The 19,596-nt window shown below is 41.7% G+C and overlaps 1 protein-coding gene across 1 annotated transcript in view; it reads left to right on the forward strand.

Moving 5' to 3' along the window:
* Nucleotides 1–19,596, forward strand: part of CACNA1I (calcium voltage-gated channel subunit alpha1 I) — a 495,446-nt gene that overhangs the window by 442,812 nt on the left and 33,038 nt on the right. The window contains exons 32-33 of the mRNA XM_069968882.1: nt 1,022–1,342; nt 4,869–5,015. Of these exons, the coding sequence (XP_069824983.1) occupies nt 1,022–1,342; nt 4,869–5,015 (468 nt within the window). The remainder of the gene's footprint in view (nt 1–1,021; nt 1,343–4,868; nt 5,016–19,596) is intronic.

Raw genomic sequence — 19,596 nt, forward strand, 5'->3', positions numbered from 1 at the left:
CAGCCGCTCTCTACTAACAAGACGCTCAACTTTATAGGGAGGACACTACAAGCCAGTTCCACCCAAAGCAGGGACCTGGGACTTGTACTATCCCAATAGGACGGAAACCCGACACTGTGCAGCAGAAGGCGGGTAGATGAGATAACTAGACTCCATATGTAAGAACGAGGATTCTTAAAAACATTTCTCAACACTTCACCACATCCCAGCAGAGTACATAGTACACTAGGCAAGGGCCCTCCTGTCCGGTTCCTACAGTATCTCCTGTTATCGTTTCTACTATCAACTCACCTATCTATCTGATGGACTGTTTGCACCAAGATACATTTTTCAAGTAAAGTTTACAAGTTGTTTGAAGTCGGACTCTGTCATCTCTGCCACCGCACTTGTGCCTACACTCTTTCCAGCACTTGGGCTGCATCCAACTTCTTCAGCCACCAGTATTCAATTGCCAAATGATCAGACTCAAGCATGCTCGAGTTATGCTAATCTCTAGTGCCAAAATATTCTGCAGTATTGTACAGAGACCATCATCACTCACAGTGGCCTCCACCCTTAACAAGACTCACAATTAAAATTCCAAATCCCCCTGTAGATATGTTTCAGAGGAAACCAATGCAAATACAGAGAGAACATTTTCTCTTTGGTGCGACTTGAACCCCAAACCCCAGTGCTGCAAGGCAATAGCGCACTCTACTAATATCAATAGGCTGTCCATTCATTGTAGTTATAGGTCTCTAGAGAGTCAGCTGCTCTTTGTAGATGCTCCCTGTTCTGGCTTACAGATGAGGGTCTGTATAGGACTATAAGTAAATTAACTCACAGTAATTGAAAGCAATGTTTTCCTTCCTTGCTAGTTTATATTCCGGCTGTATAATATTAAATCAGCGAAAATGGTAATATGTAAATGGCTATATACCTGCAGTAATATATCTCAAGCTGCTGGCAACAATGAAGGCTTTCTATATCTGTAAGATTGAATTACTGAGAATCTGAAACACTCCTTCTGATCTGCCAACAGGATACACTACGTGATTGCACCAATGATGACCGCAGCTGCTTGAGCAACCTCCAATTCATCTCTCCTCTGTACTTTGTAAGCTTTGTGCTCACAGCTCAGTTTGTTCTAATAAATGTGGTGGTTGCGGTATTAATGAAGCACCTGGATGACAGCAATAAAGAAGCACAGGAGGACGCTGAGCTGGACGCTGAAATTGAAATGGAGTTGGCGCACGGTCTTTGTTCTCAGACATCACCTGTTTCTCCTCTTGATAATGGAGGACGCGGAGGAAGACCGGCTACAGAGGGTCATCGGAACTTGAGGTGCTTTTCTCCAGCTCAGGTAAATGGGACAGTAATAAATATGATAAGGCTCAGTTTACATGAAGTGGACTGGGGCATGAATCTATAAAATCTATTCTGGAGACACTACACCACAATGCATAATAATGGTACTTTAATTTATATACAATCTACATGGATTAGAGAGTCTGTCATTTATGTAACATACTAAGATGTCAAGGAGGCATAGCTGAGCTGCAGCATGCATGCCCCTTCGCTCCCCTACACAGCCCAGTGTTGGAAGCAGGAAAGGGTGAGGGAGGCAGGAGGCATGTATTGGCACTGCCTTTTTGAAACTTCAGGGCTCAGCGTTAAATAGAGCTGATGGGTTCTATTTAAAGGAGTGAATGCTGATGATCTTCACCATATTCAGTCTTTTATTTCTTCTACATATAAACAAAAGGCAGTCAGCTCACCATGTGTGTTCAAAGCCCAACAGTTCTTTGATTTTCCAGGTAAAATTGGAGCCCTGGAAAAGGTACAAGCTGAGCCGCACTCCAGCTGGTCAATCATGTGAAGAAACAGGATCCACAACTTCCAAATAAAACTTATGAAAACTTTATTTCTTTGTCCATAAAAATATACAACATGGTTAAAAACACACCAACACATTTCGGGATCATCTCCCCTAATCAAGGCAAGGGGGAGATAATCCCGAAACGTGAGTGTTTTTTAACCATGTTGTATATTTTTATGGACAAAGAAATAAAGTTTTCATAAGTTTTATTTGTAAGCTGTGGATCCAAATTTTTTTTTTTTTTTTTTTTTAGTGAATATGGAAAATTCACCTCTGTATTACAAAAATCTCACAGAGCTCCTCACACTCCTCACATTCACTTAAAATTTCTACTCAGTTGCATCTGAATAAGTGCAGACATACAGATGTGTGTAATAGATGTTCATACGAAGAAATGGCTAAAACAAATCGGCCTTGTGCACTCTAATCTGATGCAGCTAATTTACCTGTATCATTATATGGCTATGTTCACCCACTGTATTTCCGTCAGTATTTTGGTCAGTCTTTTTTTTCCACCAAAATCAGTATTGGAACTGACAGGGCAAAATTATAATGGAAAGATTTGCCAACCCACTCCTTATTTTGGTTAAAAAAATACATATATATGTGTGTGTATGTGTGTGTGTATATATATATATATATATATATATATATATATATATATATATATACTGTTTTTTATTGCATTTTATGCTTTTTGTATTTAAGATACATTGTAGCAATTCCTACTTTTAAATTTATAAACCATTTTTCAGTGCTTTGAATTGAACACATTGAAAGCTGTTCCATGCCATTCTGTGTTAGTCCTTTCAGTGAGATTTGCTGATTCTAGGTCTTCACCCACAATTGCTACTATAAATTCAGCATAAAGGAGTGGTTGGTGCTGTAAAGAACCCAATCTGAAGCTGGAAGTGGTAAATTCTTTCCATTCAGACACAGCGCTCTTTGGAACTGTCCAAAGCAGGAAGAGTATTCTATAGGGATTTGCTACTGCTCTGGACAGTTCCTGACATGGACAGAGGTGGCAGCAGAGAGCACAGTGTCAGACTGGAACAAATACACCACTTCCTGCAGGACATACAGCAACTGATAAGTACTGGAAGGCTTGAGATATTTAAATGGAAGTAAACCCCTTTATTCTAGAGACGCTTCACTTTACGTAACATTGTTCTTTTCAAACACCTTAGCAATTACCGTTTTTGCAATGATTTTATGTATTTTTTTAACCACTTCCCAACTGTGGCCCCCTAGGACTGTCCCTGCAGGGTTAACAGTAAAACGTCAGCCTTTTACCTAAAGAGACATCTTACTACCCATTGACACGGTGTTCTTTTATCATCCACGAAGCACAGAAGAAGTGCGGCAGGAGGCCAGGAGTTCACAATAACACCTGAGCGCTAGTGCTTAGGAATGACAGGAGAGCGGAGCATGATGGAGAGCAGTGAATCACCGGCTTCTTCCACAGCCTCTGACGTCAGGAGGATTAGCCGCAAACAAGCACAATAAACACATAGCCTCCTCTCTCTTCTCTTGTCCGTGACAGACTGGATCTTAAATACAAAGAACGCTACATGTGATCCATCTCCTTAGTAACCCTATTAGTTATTAATGAGAAAGCTTTTAATGGCAGGTTCTATTACGATATCGCCACTTGATGTTTATAGGTCTACACTGTTTCCTTAAACCTTATTCACGAGAAAAATTTGAAGTAAGAATAAATTATGATGATTCCAGTTGCTGGCTAAGACTTCAGCTTTTGTTTTTTGGACTATGGGGGAGATTTATCAAACATGGTGTAAAGTGAAACTGGCCCAGTTGCCCCTAGCAACCAATCAGATTCCACCTTTCATTCCTCACAGACTCTTTGGAAAATGAAAAGTGGAATCTGATTGGTTGCTAGGGGCAACTGGGCCAATTCTTCTTTACACCAGTTTGATAAATCTCCCCTATATTCCTATTGAGTTCTGTTTTTGTATTCCCTGATTCTATGAACCCTAAGGCTATGTTCCTACACAGTATTTTTGCTTAGTATTTTTCAACCATAACCAGGAGTGGATTGAAAACAGAAATACGAGTCATCTTATTATCATTAGTGATTGGGAGGATTTAAAACAAGACGTTTTTTTACATTGGATGATGTAATTTAACGAGAAATAACAGCTGACATAGCATGACAACGGCCGTTAGGTCCTATTCACACGTCCCCAATTCTGTCCGCAACTGCAGATGGGAAATGGGATCAATGTATTTCAATGGCCCTTTTCACACATCTGTAGTTGTCTACAGGGTTGTGATCCATACCGCAAAAGAAAAAAAGTACAGGCCCTAGGCAAAAATACGGATCCGCAATCTGCAAATAGTGAGTAGATTATTAACCCCAATTCAGCAAAAAAATATGGATTCAATACGGATGGAAATTTGCGGATTGCTAATGAAAAATAAGCAGACTTAAATTTACGGAGTGAAAAATATACTAATGTGTGAATAGACACTTTTGATGATTTTAATATAATGGCTATTTAGTGTATGTTAAACTCTGTTTTTTATTTTTTATTTTTCCAAAGCAACTCGTGTCAGAAACTTAGATTTGTAATCTCAAGCCCTTCAGTACTTAACAACTGCTGTATGTTCTGCAGGAAGTGGTGTACTCTTTCCAGTCTGACACAGTGCTCTCTGCTGCCACCCCTGTCCATGTTGGGAACTGTCCAGAGCAGCAGCAAATCTCCATAGAAATCCCCTTTCCTGCTCTCTAGACTGGAAATAAATTTCCTTCAGGACATACAGCGGCTGATAACTACTGGAAGACTGGAGATTTTTTAATTTTTGCTTTAACCTGCAGTAATTAGTATCTAGTAGTTACCATCTAGTTCTTATACATAACTGTGCCTCTCAATATATCAATATATTTGTTCTTGATAAATCCTGACAACACCCCCCCCCCCATAGGCCTTCTTAATATTGTAATATTTATATTGGAAATATGACACCCTATGATCTTTACCATCCCTAGGAGAACTTGTGGCTGGACAGCGTTTCTTTGATAATTAAGGATTCATTTGAAGGAGAATTGATGATTATTGATAACCTCTCCGGATCCGTTTTCCATCACTATTCCTCACCCGCAGTTTGTGAAAAGTGCAACCACGATAAGCAAGAGGTATGATTGGTCCTTTGTTACTTTTCTATCTTTAAATAAGATATATATATATATATATATATATATATATATATATATATATATATATATATGTATACCATCTATATGAAGTTTACTGTGGTTATTAGTAAGTAAACTTTTCAATGTACATGCCAGGTTGTAAGAACATCAGGTAACTGGTACATTGTTGTTTCCGGAGAAAAGCGGATAGGTTTTTCTAATATTGGATATCCCCTCTAAAAGATCTCTATGCTCTTATCTGGCTAACAAAGGGGGGGGGGGGGTGCCCTATATGACATTGTAGTCCTCTATGAAAGAGTCAACAAGTGTGACAACCAACTAAAGATATGTAATAAAGATATATAGTAAGAAATAGGAACTTTAGTGAGCTGAGCTGTGTTTAATAAACCTACAAATAATAAGAGCACAATAAGCGCTGTATTATGGTACAATCAAATGTAATTTATAATATTGTTAAAAATAAGATTATTACCGAATCATGGAAAGTAATCAGAGTGATTACGGAGAACAGAAATAACATTCAAGGCTATAGAGTAACGACTTGAAGATGTGATAATGGAACAAATTACTAAATTGTAAAACACCAGGTGCTCTCTTTACAAAAAAAAGAAAAGAAAAACACACCTTAGTATATTGCAGGGAACAGGGCCACGTTCCCACTGTGTAAAACATCGGCCGTTCTGTGACCTGGCCGGGTCACAGAACGGCTGGTGTTTGTGAAGATCATCCCAGGCGAGAATGCAGTAGATGATCTTCCTTTATGCCGAATTTGGATGCAGACACACCCGTGGGCGCCCGCATCCCAATTCACCATAGCCGACAATGGATCGTGCGGCCGCAATTTATCAAATTGGGGCTGCACAAAACTGACATGTGAGTTATTTGTGTGGCCTCTAGGGATCCCGGCCAGAGTGTATACTATGGGGGAGATTTATCAAACATGGTGTAAAGTGAACCTGGCCAGTTGCCCCTAGCAACCAATCAGATTCCACCTTTCATTCCTCACAGACTCTTTGGAAAATGAAAGGTGGAATCTGATTGGTTGGTAGGGGCAACTGAGCCAGTTTCACTTTACACCATTTTTGATGAATCTCCCCCTCTGTGTCTACACTTCGGCCGGGATTCCCTTTAACTGCACTGCACATAAGTTTTGAATTAATAACGGCCGTGATTAATTCAAAACCTACGTTATGTGAACATGGCCTAGTTTAGTATACTTTGTTTTTTTTCCAGCCAAAACCAGACGTAGTTCCAACACATATGCATGAAAAAATGTGACTTCTTTGCAATCCTGTTATATTCTACATAAAAAGTAATAGCCAACCTGCCTGAGCGATGGGAGGTGACTTTAGTTTTGAATAAACTTCCTCATTGGTTCCCTCGTACTTCATTCAACAAAATCCAAGGAGGGCATCACCATGTACACACCCAGATACTACTCCAGCTCTCTTACACTTGTATACCATTGGGCTAGCTCCATACTATGTAAATATGACGTCTGTCTTTCATAACAAGAGACACCATTGTGCAAATAACGCCTGTTATTTGTAAGATAAGGGACGTTATTTGCACAATGACAGCCGTTATTATGAAATACCTCCGTCATTTTTAGATAGTGTAAACCTAGCCTTATGGTAAAAAAAAAAGTTGCTATACTGTCTGTGCAATGACATGCCCAGTAGCCATACATTAAGCCTTTATGTGGAGTGGTCCCACATTCAAAATGCAGGAACCCTCTAACCCTATAATACCCCAGCCAGGGTTAAGGTGTAGGCCATACTACCCCTGCTCGCACAGGGAATGTCAAAACATTCGCCATAAAAAGGGCAACCATTGCCTTGGTCTACCCCTTTGTAACAGACCCTACGGGTTCCCTACCTTGTATGCGAGTCCCCCACCTTCCAACGCCTTTCTGCCGGGTTGCCAGGGTCCTCAAGGAGGCGAGGCACACCACCAAACTCACAAATAGTAGGGGTACAAATACTCCCTAGGGGTACTCTCTTGGGCTGCATTCACCTTCAGCAGCCACCGCTAGCCAAATTCCCCACGCTTGGGTTTGGAATAACCCGAGCACGCTTGAAGTTTGCTCAACTCCATACATTAACCTAGTGCTATTAAAAATTGAGGAAAAAAGAATGCCTCTCTTTTTTGAAGCCACTCCTTGTTTTGGCTCAGAAATACTCATACTGATATAGAATACTACAATACTGCATAATAATATATAGAACACTATACTAAAGTAAACAAAAGTACAAGTGGTGCAGCCTTAACTTTTCTCTAGTGATCTCTACTGAACAGTTTGCCTTCCAATCTCTACCAATCTTTTTGCCTAGTGGTCTCCACCAAACTCAACCCAATCCTGATACTATGTTGACTACCACCAAAAAGTTACAATTTAAGGCAGCGGCAAGTTTACGTAGGGTAATCTTACCGTGCACCTTAACCTACAGAATACTGTTGAAAAAAAATACACGTCTATCAAATTCAACCAAGGACGGAAAGAGAGGGGCTCAAACCCATAAAGAGATAGTTTTGGAGACGGCAATACCAGGAGAGGGAGGAGATAAATTAAAGCTGCATCAATCTTAGACTGCTTAAAGGGAAACAAGCAGTGGGTGACTTTAACATGTTGTTATGTTCCCATAGAGCAGAAGATGCTGAGAATGGAGGTCATTGTCTTACCTTCATACTCAACGCTGTTGTTTTTAAATCCTGCATTTTATTAATATGTAAATTGAGCTGTTTGGTGCACTGGGGGCGGGACTAGAGCCTTAGTTCCGCCCACACCTCTTTATGAATATTCACCCAGTGCTCTGTAGTAATGAGTGACTGGAGAGATGCCACAGCAGTCAATATCCATGAGAAGGCATCTCTAGGCTGCCCACAGTCACGGACCATGCACATAGTAGACGCTGTAAAAGATGCATGATGACTTCCTTATTTTTTTTATTATTTTTTTGTAGTTCAGGCACTAGGAAACTGTTAAAGCCACAATCATGTGCATTGGCCCATAGACTAGAATGGGTCTTATACTATATATAGTATATGGACAGTTTTCTACGGCCTAAAGGGCAGCGTCTTCTTTTCATCAGGAATAAGTGTCGCATTTTCAGAGTTTTCTTCCCGCCTGCGCTATAGCCCTGAAATATCTTTAGATGGAGGCAGAGGTATTTTCTATTTCCTATCTTGCTATGGGCTTTAGTGTTAGAAAATCTAATGTTTTACATAGATTTTAGAAGCCAATTAGAGATAATATGTTCCTGCAATTTGGATAGGTAAGATAATGTCAGTCTTTACCCAGCTTCAGCATTTGTGCCGGCGAGGCAGCATCCTGGATATTTCTGGGCATAAAAATTCGAAGAAACAGGAACACCCAGAAAAAGTTGCTCTATCTTATTATATAATTTGCATGTAGAAATACCGATATTTGTCTTCTGAGACGAGCGGAGCAAGGTCATACCCATACTTACCTGAATTGACATTTTTATGGCAAGTGACTTAATGATGCGATTTTCTTTATTACTCTGCCCAGATTTTCACATTTTCTCTCGAAATCATGTCTCTTATCGTGAATCATTTACATATATTTTACCGGGACCCAGCACAGTCTTCTCATCTCCATTTATAGGCTGCATTTACCACCATCACATATGCAGAAAACAAGGCAACAGTACAATCTTGTTTAGGAGAAGTATTATGGAGAATATTTATTGAAATATTTAAATCCCGAGATTTATTTATTGAAATAGTTCAAATTTAATTTTCCTTTGAATATTAAAAATTCTCCATTTAGCCCTGGGCACCGTCTTCTTATAGCCTGAGGACAATGCGCTCCAGTGGGGACCCTATGACAAAGATAAAAATGCCCCGCATAGCTAGGTGCCTGCTTCTCTTTATATGACCCTTGGGTCAATTCCTCACCACATTGCTGACACAACAGGACTTTAATATAGAGTCTCACCATCCAGTAGTAAAGGGGTTGAAAACCATTAGAACTGGAGTCTCTTTCTTAAAGGACCCATTGCGGACAATTGCATATGCATTTGGTTTCAGGCTTAAAATGTGTAAACACACAGCCTGAACTTACTATCTTATTATCACATTCACATGGCTAAAAAGGGCAGGTTCAACAACGTTATGGAAGTTGTATGAGATTCCTAAATAATGCTTCTTTTGTGTTTATACAAATACATTACACACATACATACACTATATACATTACACACATGCACAAACACTATACACATTACACACAGGCACACACTATACACATTACACACACTATACACATTACACACAGACACACACTATACAAATTACACACTGGCACACACAATATACACATTACACACAGGCACACACTATACACATTACACACAGGCACACACAATATACACATTACACACAGGCACACACACTATTCACATTACACACAGGCACACACTACAGTATACACATTACACACAGGCACACACACTATACACATTACACACAGGCACACACACTATACACATTACACACAGGCACACACACTATTCACATTACACACAGGCACACACTACAGTATACACATTACACACAGGCACACACACTATACACATTACACACAAGCACACACTATACACATTACACACAGGCACACAGACCATACACATTACATACAGACACACACACTATACAAATTACACACAGGCACACACACTATACACATTACACACAGGCACACACACTATACACATTACATACAGACACAGACACTATACACATTACACATAGGCACACACTATACACATTACACACAGTCACACACACTATACACATTACACACAGGCACACACACTATACACATTACACACAGGCACACACACTATACACATGACATACAGACATAGACACTATACACATTACACACAGGCACACACATTACACACAGGCATACACACCATACACATTACATACAGACACAGACACTATGCACATTACACACAGGCACACACACTATACACATTACACACAGGCACAGACACTATACACATTACACACAGACGCACAAACACTATACACATTACTGTACACACAGCAGGGGCGGGTTAACTTTACTATGGGCCCCGGGCTGTACACTAAGCTTGGGCCCCTTTAACCCACTATAACTATGGGGGCACTAACTTAAGTCTTTTTCGTCCATAATGCAGCCTGTAAATGACCTGTGGTGACATCATTATCACATGATAAGGTCCTTCAATATAGTCTCTAATCTTACATTGTCTCCTGGCTGCTATTTTGCCCTAATTTGTGCAAAATTGCGGTATAAAGCAGCAATTTTTATGCAAATCATGACTGAACATAAGTATGTTCGGGGGGCCATGTGCCCCTTAGGAGCTATTATTATCCGCTACTGACACACAGGCACACTCTATGCACATTACACACAGGCACACATACTATACACATTACACACTATACACATGACAGACATGCACACATTACATACATGACACATTATATGCACATACACTTCACACATTTTGCACAATATACATAGTACACCCACTATATGCATTACACAAAGTGCACACATAGTGCACAGTATATCCCCATTACACAAATGCACATGTTACATTCACATTACAATCACACTATACACATTACACACACATCAAATATTTTGCACACTATATCCACATTACACACACTGCACACACATTACACACAACCTCAGTTATCCAGTTAGGCCTCCCTATTCCTGCAGGCATCTTCTAAGCATGTAGTTTCTAAAATCTAATGTCTATCCCGAATCTGCCTACAATCTCCACCGATATATAATACAATATTAAGGTTTACTAAATTCCCACACATCCAGACAAATCATTTTGCACTCTACAGGAGGTTGAAGCGTGCAGTTTTTTTTAGGGTTGGGATTCTGTAAACAAGTGTCATTTAGACTGCTCAGTTTTTGACAAGTAAATGGAGACAGATATTCACCCAGGGATCGTTGATCTGTGTCAAAAGACTTCATTGCAGTATATAATGGAGTCTCGGCAAACCAGCTGACAGATAGGAGACATGCTCTACTTTTCCTAACTTACTTCATCATTCACTTGTAAACCTGGGTAAGACTGGGTTCATAGACTGCAGCTATGTCTGATGTTCTCTATTCAGGACCCGTGTCTATTACAGAGGAGAAGGTAGTTGTAGGCTACATTCACACAACGCCTTTCTATGCTAAATAACAGACGATATGACCAATGACCAATGTCCAATGATCTAACGTGTGTATACAGCGACAAGTGGCCAGTAAACAATGCCCAGCTGTCAATGGGAACAACTCTCGGATGTACAGTCCATTGAGAAATGAACAGCAATGACTTCCCCTTCACGGCCTATGGAAGTCATTGCAATCTATGGGCAGTCGCCGCTGCTCAATTCTCAGTAGGACATGACCCTCAGTGAGCATTCTCCCCTTGAGGGCTGAACCAGGTGAGTGTCTAGGACCACATTAGTATATTGGGTATATTGGATGTGGTAACTAATGGCAATGACCACCAGGGCCATATTTAAACTAATGGCAGCTGGCACCTTGTGAAGGCGCCATAATCTCTGAGAGTATAACTCAGGGCTGCTCACAGCCATAGAACACATATGCACTTTAAAGGGGGTTGTCCTACCTGCTGAATATTAGGTTTGGCACCACTGCTGGTGGAGAAGGTGCTGAGGTGCAATGGTGCCAAACTGATTCAGTGGGAGACAATTGCCGTACCTCCCACTGAGGTTACAGATGTCTCCAGGGACAATCTAAGCTCTGAAGATGTGTGTAAGCTCAGTGGGAAGGAGAGGGATTAACGCATACTCACTGCTCCCCGAGAATCCTGGCCATCCAACTGGTGTCTGAACACGGCCACCGATCTCAGAGGGGAGATCATTGGTCGGGAACCTAGGCATTGAGCCATCAACACTACAGGGAGACGAAGGGGCCAAACTTCAAAATAAAGCAATTTTGCTAATGCAATGTATTTGCAGAATTGCTTTTTTACCACCATACAAAACTTTAGGTCATGGGAATACCGCTTTAGCGCTCTTTTGTGCTAAAGCGGTATTCCTTAACTGATGGAATGTGGTTTCTCATCACAATCTTCCACCACCATATCCTGACATGTTATCAGAGGAGTCAAAAGGCCTCTTTAAATAACAATCTCAGTATCTCCTCTCATAGACTTACACAGTGATTATGGTCAGGGCCGTATTTACCACTAGGCACCCGTGGGCCAGTGCCTAGGGCAGCACCTTTTAGGGGGGCAGCACCAGGAAGAAGGGGAAAGGAAAAAAAACTTTTGTTGTTTTTACTTTTTTAGTCTTCCACCTCCCATTCAGACTTGCCAGTAAATCTGTTATCTTTTGGAGGGAGGGTATGGTGGTATTGGTCAGGTCCAGTGTGGTGGTGTTATACAGTTACAGTATGGCAGTATTGGTCAGGTCTGGTATAGCATTGTTAACCATGTCACAGCATTATTGGCCATATGCTTATTGGTTACCGCATGAGGGTCTGGTTTATATGTGGTGATGTAGAGTAAGGCTGGGTTCACACTACGTATATTTCAGTCAGTATTGTGGTCCTCATATTACAACCAAAACCAGGAGTGGATTAAAAACACAGAAAGGATCTGTTCACACAATGGTGAAATTGAGTGGATGGCCGCCATATAACAGTAAATAACGGCCATTATTTCAATATAACAGCTGTTGTTTTAAAATAACAGCAAATATTTGCCATTAAATGGCGGCCATCCACTCAATTTCAACATTGTGTGAACAGAGCCTTTCTGTGTTTTTAATCCACTGCTGCAGGGGCGTAGCTAGGGGTTCAGCCTAGGGGGGGCAAGGGAGTCTCAGTGGGCCCCCAACCAATTATGTTATCTATAGGGAACCTCTGTAGATGACAATGCTTTCCGAATAATAATGGGTATTTTCTACTTCATTATTCATAGTGAACAGGGACTGAGAACAGTGGAAAAGACTTTCTACATTTCACATATATAACTATGTAAAAATTACAGGGGTTATCCAGCATTGAAAAACATAGCTGTCTTTTTCCAGAAACGGCGCTACTCTCCTCTAAAGCTTGGATGTGGTAGTGCAGCTCCGTTCCACTAAAAGAGAATGGAACCAAGTTGTAATACCACAAAGAACATAGAGGAAGCTATGGCGCTGTTTCTGTTTTCTAATTAGCCATCCATCCGTTCTTCTATCTCTTTATCTCATATCTATCTGTCTAATATCTATTGGGCAGCATGAGGACTACACCATAGCTGATGGTCAGTGACACCTGAAGGCTATACCCGCAGTACCAATAGAGTAAATGTATAGTACAAATGCTGGGCAATAACAATTAATAGTCCCATGCAGTCTAAGGCACCTATACTAAATAACCGGTATACAAAAAAGCCAGACTACTGCAACATAACTAAATGGAATAATGACTTTACTAATTCATAAAAACAATACATGACAATACATTAAATATATAGGAGAAATCAGCCATGATAGTAATGGTGTACAGGGTATATGAGAGCAGCCAATTTATGCCTCCATGTAGTATTTAGACCCAATTTTAGCCCTCATATAGTTCGCAGGGTTCCTCTATGCTCTAATATATAGTAAAAAGGCCACATCTATACCCTAACTTAGTAGATTATCCTCCCTTGTTCCTCCATAGATAGACCCTCCCTGTGCACCCCCATATAGTAATCAGGCCCCTCTGTACCTTCATATTGAAGTTCAGCTTCTCTGTGCACCCATATAGCAGTTAGGCCTTCTGTGCCCCAATATAGTTATTATTTCCCTCTGTTTCCATGTAGTAGTTAGAGCCCTCTGTGCCCTCATATAGAAGTTATACTCCCCTCTGTGCATCTATCTAGTATTTAGACCTCTCTGTACAAGCAATCCCCCCCACTCCCCCCAAAAAGGTAGTATCCTTCATGTAGGCATCCCCTCCAGCACCATCTCATGTAGTTAATCCCCCTGGTATGTATTCTCCATGCAGCCACCCCCTTCCACAGCAGTAATCTCCCTGGTAATCCTCCTGGTTGTTAGATACCCCCATCACTGTGAGTAGACTGCACCTCCAGATTAGTTACCCCCTTTTCAGTTAGCCAGCACATTCCATCCCCCATCCCCCATAGATGACATCCTTCCCAGGAGTTAGCCCCACCCACCCCGATAGGTCTCCTCCTTTATAACTAAGGGGAAAAAAGCCATACTTACCTGCTGTGCGGTTGCAGTACTTTAGTCTTCTGATATCAATTCCCCCCTGCTCTGTGAGCACACGAGTGACATCACCCATGTCCCTCAGCTCTAAGGGAGGGAACAGCCTCTTGTGGTCACAACATTCATTGGCAGGGTGGAGAGCCAATGCTCTCCTCACCTTGTCAATCACCCTGCTGCATTCAACTGTATGTTCTCCTATCATACAAGCGCATACAGCTAAATGGTCAGAAACAACATTCGGTAGACGTTTGGGCCCCCCAGGAACACTGGTTGCTGGCCAGGGCTATCTACAGCCAATAGACATTTGTTAAGTCTGTCTGCAAAAGCAATAGCTTTTGCAGACAGCATTAACTGGCAAAATCTTCAGTGGGCCCCCTGCCTGTGTGGGCCCGGGAGCGTCCGCCCCCTCTGCCCCCACCAAATTACGCTACTGCACTGCTGGTTTTGGTTGCAATATGAGGACCACAATACTGACTGAAATATACGTAGTGTGAACCCAGCCTAATGTGGGAAAGCGGCCTAAGACTGATCAGATATCAATATGATGTTCAGAAACTAGAAAATCATGATGCTAATCAGTGTGTGAAGATGGGGGGTCTCCAGGTTCGGTGCCTAGGGCAGCAGCAGCTGGTAATACGGCCCTGATTATGGTTAGTGAGAGAAGGTCACAACCTCGAGGTCCTGGTAATCACACAGCGAGAATCATTAAATAAATGTAGCATACAGATAAGATAAGCATGGACACATCTCTATGACAAATGTTAAAGACACAGATCCCAATTATTTAAATAGAATGCAAATAAATCTCACATATTCGGGTCTTTGAAAGTAGCACATGACTGTATAATGACTCCATGTATAGCAATCTACATAGTGCCGAGGTCAGGTTTGTACCCTGCCCTATGGCATCTGAAAAGTCATTCTCAAAGCTTTCTTTGGGAAAGTATTCCCTGATGTCCCTGGAGGGGATCCAATTCGATTCTTATTGTTAAACATACTTTTCCCACATAACGCAGTTATTGTTTTGGTATATTACTATGAGACAAGTGCATGCTTCCCCCTATTGAGAAGGGTACATTCCCTTTAGAGAACTTTTATACTAAATACAGAGGACTACATCTACAATGTACCTGCTCCCTATATCCCAGCCTAGCCGTGCAATGCAAATTGAAAGCTTATTTTCCGTGGCAGCACAAGTCAATCTGCACACATGCATCTAAAATAGGAGGGGTGGGAATGAGTTGTCATCTCTGATCTCAGCCGTTCCACTCTTCACATGCAGCTATTTTCTTCCTAGACTTTCTAGGGTTATAATTATGTTGCCTGTATTAAGACAAACCAGAGAGAATTCTGCTGAACCTGAACTTCTCCTTGCTTGGTATTTTCCATTTTACAGTTACATTTAAAGTTTAACCATTTTTTGCAATAATGGATTCTACAACTTTTAGGGTTTTTTTCTATTTGCAAAATCTCTGTTTGCTGTTTGTGAATGGAACCAGTTCACACCTAGAGACTGACAGACTATATTTATTACTAGTGCTGAGCGAGTATGGTCAGGCAGAGACTACACTGATAATAGCAGCTCTGCATTATTATGCTTCATATTGACAGTAGAGATGGTTCAAACCCACCCAGGTTCGGGTTCGGCTGAACCCGAACGCTCGGCATCGGATTCCTGCTGTCTGCCCACTCCGTGCAGCGGGCGGATACAGCGGGAGGACCGCCTGGAAAACTGGGATACAGCCTATGGCTATGGCTGTATCCCAGTTTTCCAGGTGTTCCTCCCGCTGGATCCGCCCGCTGCACGAAGCGGGCAGACAGCGGTAATCATTGCGGAGGGTTCGGGTTCGTACGAACCCCATCCAAACCAGGTTCGGACCATCCCTAATTGACAGTATAGAAAGGGCCTGCGATGAAGTAATGATCATGGTCATATGACCATGATCTCCCGGGTCTCCCTGTACCTAGTGGGCTGTATAACTGAAGATTGGGAATGTGGAGAGACCACTGGAAGTTTCTGAGGCCCAGAAGACACTCCCTGTTTTATGGTAATGTGTTACCAGAGAGACTGGCTGTCCTGTCCTGGGACTGTGAATAAGGAAAGTGGTGTGGAGGAAAGAAATTGGGTAAAGAGAGGAAAGGGTTGCTGCCACTGGAAGTGGAGGTGAGGGGAATCATTGTTACTATTAGTGTGGAGTGGGATAGGAAGGGTTTGAAAAGGGGTGGAGATGGAAACAGGACTGCTGCACTGTAGTGTTGGGTTACTACAGGCGGAGCAGTATGTTTTTTGTAGGTTTACTAAAGGTAGAGCAGTATTATTTTCTGCACTGCAGTGTTGGTTTACTACAGGTGGAGCAGGATTAATTTCTGCGCTGCAGTGTTGGTTTACTACAGGTGGAGCAGGATTGATTGCTGCACTGCAGTGTTGGTTTACTACAGGTGGAGCAGGATTGATTGCTGCACTGCAGTGTTGGTTTACTACAGGTGGAGCAGGATTAATTTCTGCATTGTAGTGTTGGTTTACTACAGCAGGAGCTGGATTTATTTCTGCATGTTATTTGGAAATGTTTGGTAGTATGAGTTTGTTGCTAAGACTCCAGAACTCCCCACACAGTATATATAAAGCGCACTCCCTGTATACATTCTGATCTCATGTCCTGCTGATTCTGACACTCTGATAGTCCTGCATCTAGATGGGGGTGGGGAGTGGGGAACCAAAAGCAAATTCCACACAGGGCGCCATCTACCCTACGGCTGGCTCTACATTTGTACATAGGATAATGCATCCTGAAAAAAACACCTGTAATGACAGTAATGTGCAAGATCCTGATTATTTGGCCTTTTTCATCTACAAAATAGCTGGTTCGACCAAATACAGATATCAAGACAGTATTGAAGGATTTCATTATAAAGCAAATTATAAAGTTACGTAATTTTACGTAATTATACATAAGCCTGGAAAGTTCCTGTAACATCCAAGGCTTATAGCATAGGCTGTGCAGTTTCTCCCCATTCCTCATAGAATATTAGATTAAATGCGTTTGATCTAAAGCTAACAAGAGAAGAGATCCCTCTGTGCACTTAGCCAAACATAACAAATATGCAGAAATGCCTGTAAACCATGGCAACCTCAGATACTGCAGCCCCGCACCTCGCTTTCTGACCTATTATACAAAAACAATTCAATATTGATACTGCCAATGTCCAACATGTTTTATACAGTTACAGAATACATCTGGATTCATAAAAATAATAAATGTGATAGTAATTCTCTAATATACAGCTTTATAACCAGTTAAAAAAAATACACTGAAAGAAAGAAAAAATTTAAAGGATCTCAGTATGTAGTTTCCTGTGGCTTCTCTGCTGGCAGCGGCACTGGCTGTAGGCTGCTTCACGTCTATCGTCAGTCATGTGCAGATGGATTGTGGTAAGCACCACTCTATAGACCTTAGATTTCAATGCCTTTGGCTGCTTTCTTCTATTTCCCACTGGTTGTATGATTTGTTTAATACTAATATGAATATGTTACAGAATCACTGTTTAAAGGAGAAATCCAGTGATTTTTAAAATTTGTCAGCCAACAGGGCATTGGGAACGTAATAAACAAGTGCCCCTAATATTCCACAACACAGGCTCCAGGATTTTGGCAGGAACTCATTTTCCCCCAAGTTCCAATGTCATCATGACTTAGGGGAAAGTGACTGACCCAGCTGATGGATTGCCCCATCAGCCAATCAGTGATTGGAGCAGTGTCCCGCCCCAGTCACTGATTGGCTGAGCGGGCAATCCATCAGCTGGGTCATGATGTCGCCAGGGATACTGCAGCCTGGTGGGGGTCCCGCTGCCGTAAAACAGTGCTCTGGAGGCATAGGAAGAGGTACTGTAAGTTAAGCTTGTTTATTATGTTCCTCCCTGCCTTTTTAAATATCGCCAGACTTCTCCTTTAAGCGATCCTGTACTCTCTTATGTACCATCATCTTAGGGAGCCTCTAGGTTCTATAGTATACTTCATTCTTATAGTTTATGCAGTATAAGTTTATATGGTTTTTATTGGTGTTCTGCAGCTTTTGTGTAATACAGTATGTAACAGGCAGAGGATGTGGACCTGTTGTACTACCAAATAAGCTTGGCTTTGGCTCAGGAGCTGACTCTAATGAGGACATTTATCAAGACTGGCATACGAATACATCAGTCTTAAATAAAGCTCCGTCCCCACCTTCTTGGCCGCATTCACTAAGAGGTGGACACCTGTAATGTCCTTATACACACAGATATCTGGCAAATTATCTGACAGATTATTGAAGCCAAAGCCAGGAATAGACTATAAACAGAGAACAGATCATAAAGGAAAGACTGAAATGTCTCCTCTTTTCAAATCCATTCCTGGCTTTGGCTTTAAAAATCTGTCAGATAATTTGTGTGTGTAAAAGAACCCTTAGTATAAAGTCGAATGGACCTGCACCTGTCGCAGGGATTGCAAAAAAATCTACACCTGCTCTAGAGAAGTATAGATTCCTGCATGGTTTATGCCATCTTCGCCCGCCTCGCTCCCTGCCCACCCATTAAAAGGTTACAGCTGGTGTACACCATAGAAATGGCCATACACCTAGCCATACCCTAGGTGCCCTCTACTTGTACATTCCTTATACTGTCCCAGGATGTGGAATCAGGACTTCTGCTGTCAGAGGACACAGATGGCTCCTCATGTGGTCTAGCTCAGTGGACCAGATGGTAACCGTGTGTGGCACCAGCAGGTGAGGCAGGTAGCGTAGCATAGTTAAAAATCTCTGTTATACACTGGAAAGACAGTACCCAAGGATAAGGCTAATACAGTCCAACACAAGGACATTGTCAAGGTAGATAGCACAGGTTCAGAACATACAGGAGAGAGCGCACAGTACAGGCAGGCAGGTAAGCATAATCTGAGAAACAGGCACAGGTGAGGAACACAGGGTAATGGATACAAGAACAGGATGTTTAGCGGAACCCCCTTTTATAGCCGCTGTCTAACATGGATAGGTAAGAGGAAATTTGGGAATGAGTGCACTGGGCCTATAAATCTGAGAAAGTATATATAGTCCATCCCTAGAGACCAGATGTGGAAGCACAGCACTAAAGGGATGCCTGAGGCCATAGTCTTAACAATAGAGAACCACTGGAGACCAGCAGTAGGTGACATGGAGAACTTGGACCATGATTGGTGGGAGTCACCCACCGATGTTACACAGTAGCAACCTAAGTCCCATTCACATGCAAATTGAAGATCTAGTCTGATGACTTGAAGCTAGAAGAATCC

This window comes from Dendropsophus ebraccatus, chromosome 4, assembly GCF_027789765.1.
Source record: "Dendropsophus ebraccatus isolate aDenEbr1 chromosome 4, aDenEbr1.pat, whole genome shotgun sequence".
NCBI lineage: Eukaryota > Metazoa > Chordata > Amphibia > Anura > Hylidae > Dendropsophus > Dendropsophus ebraccatus.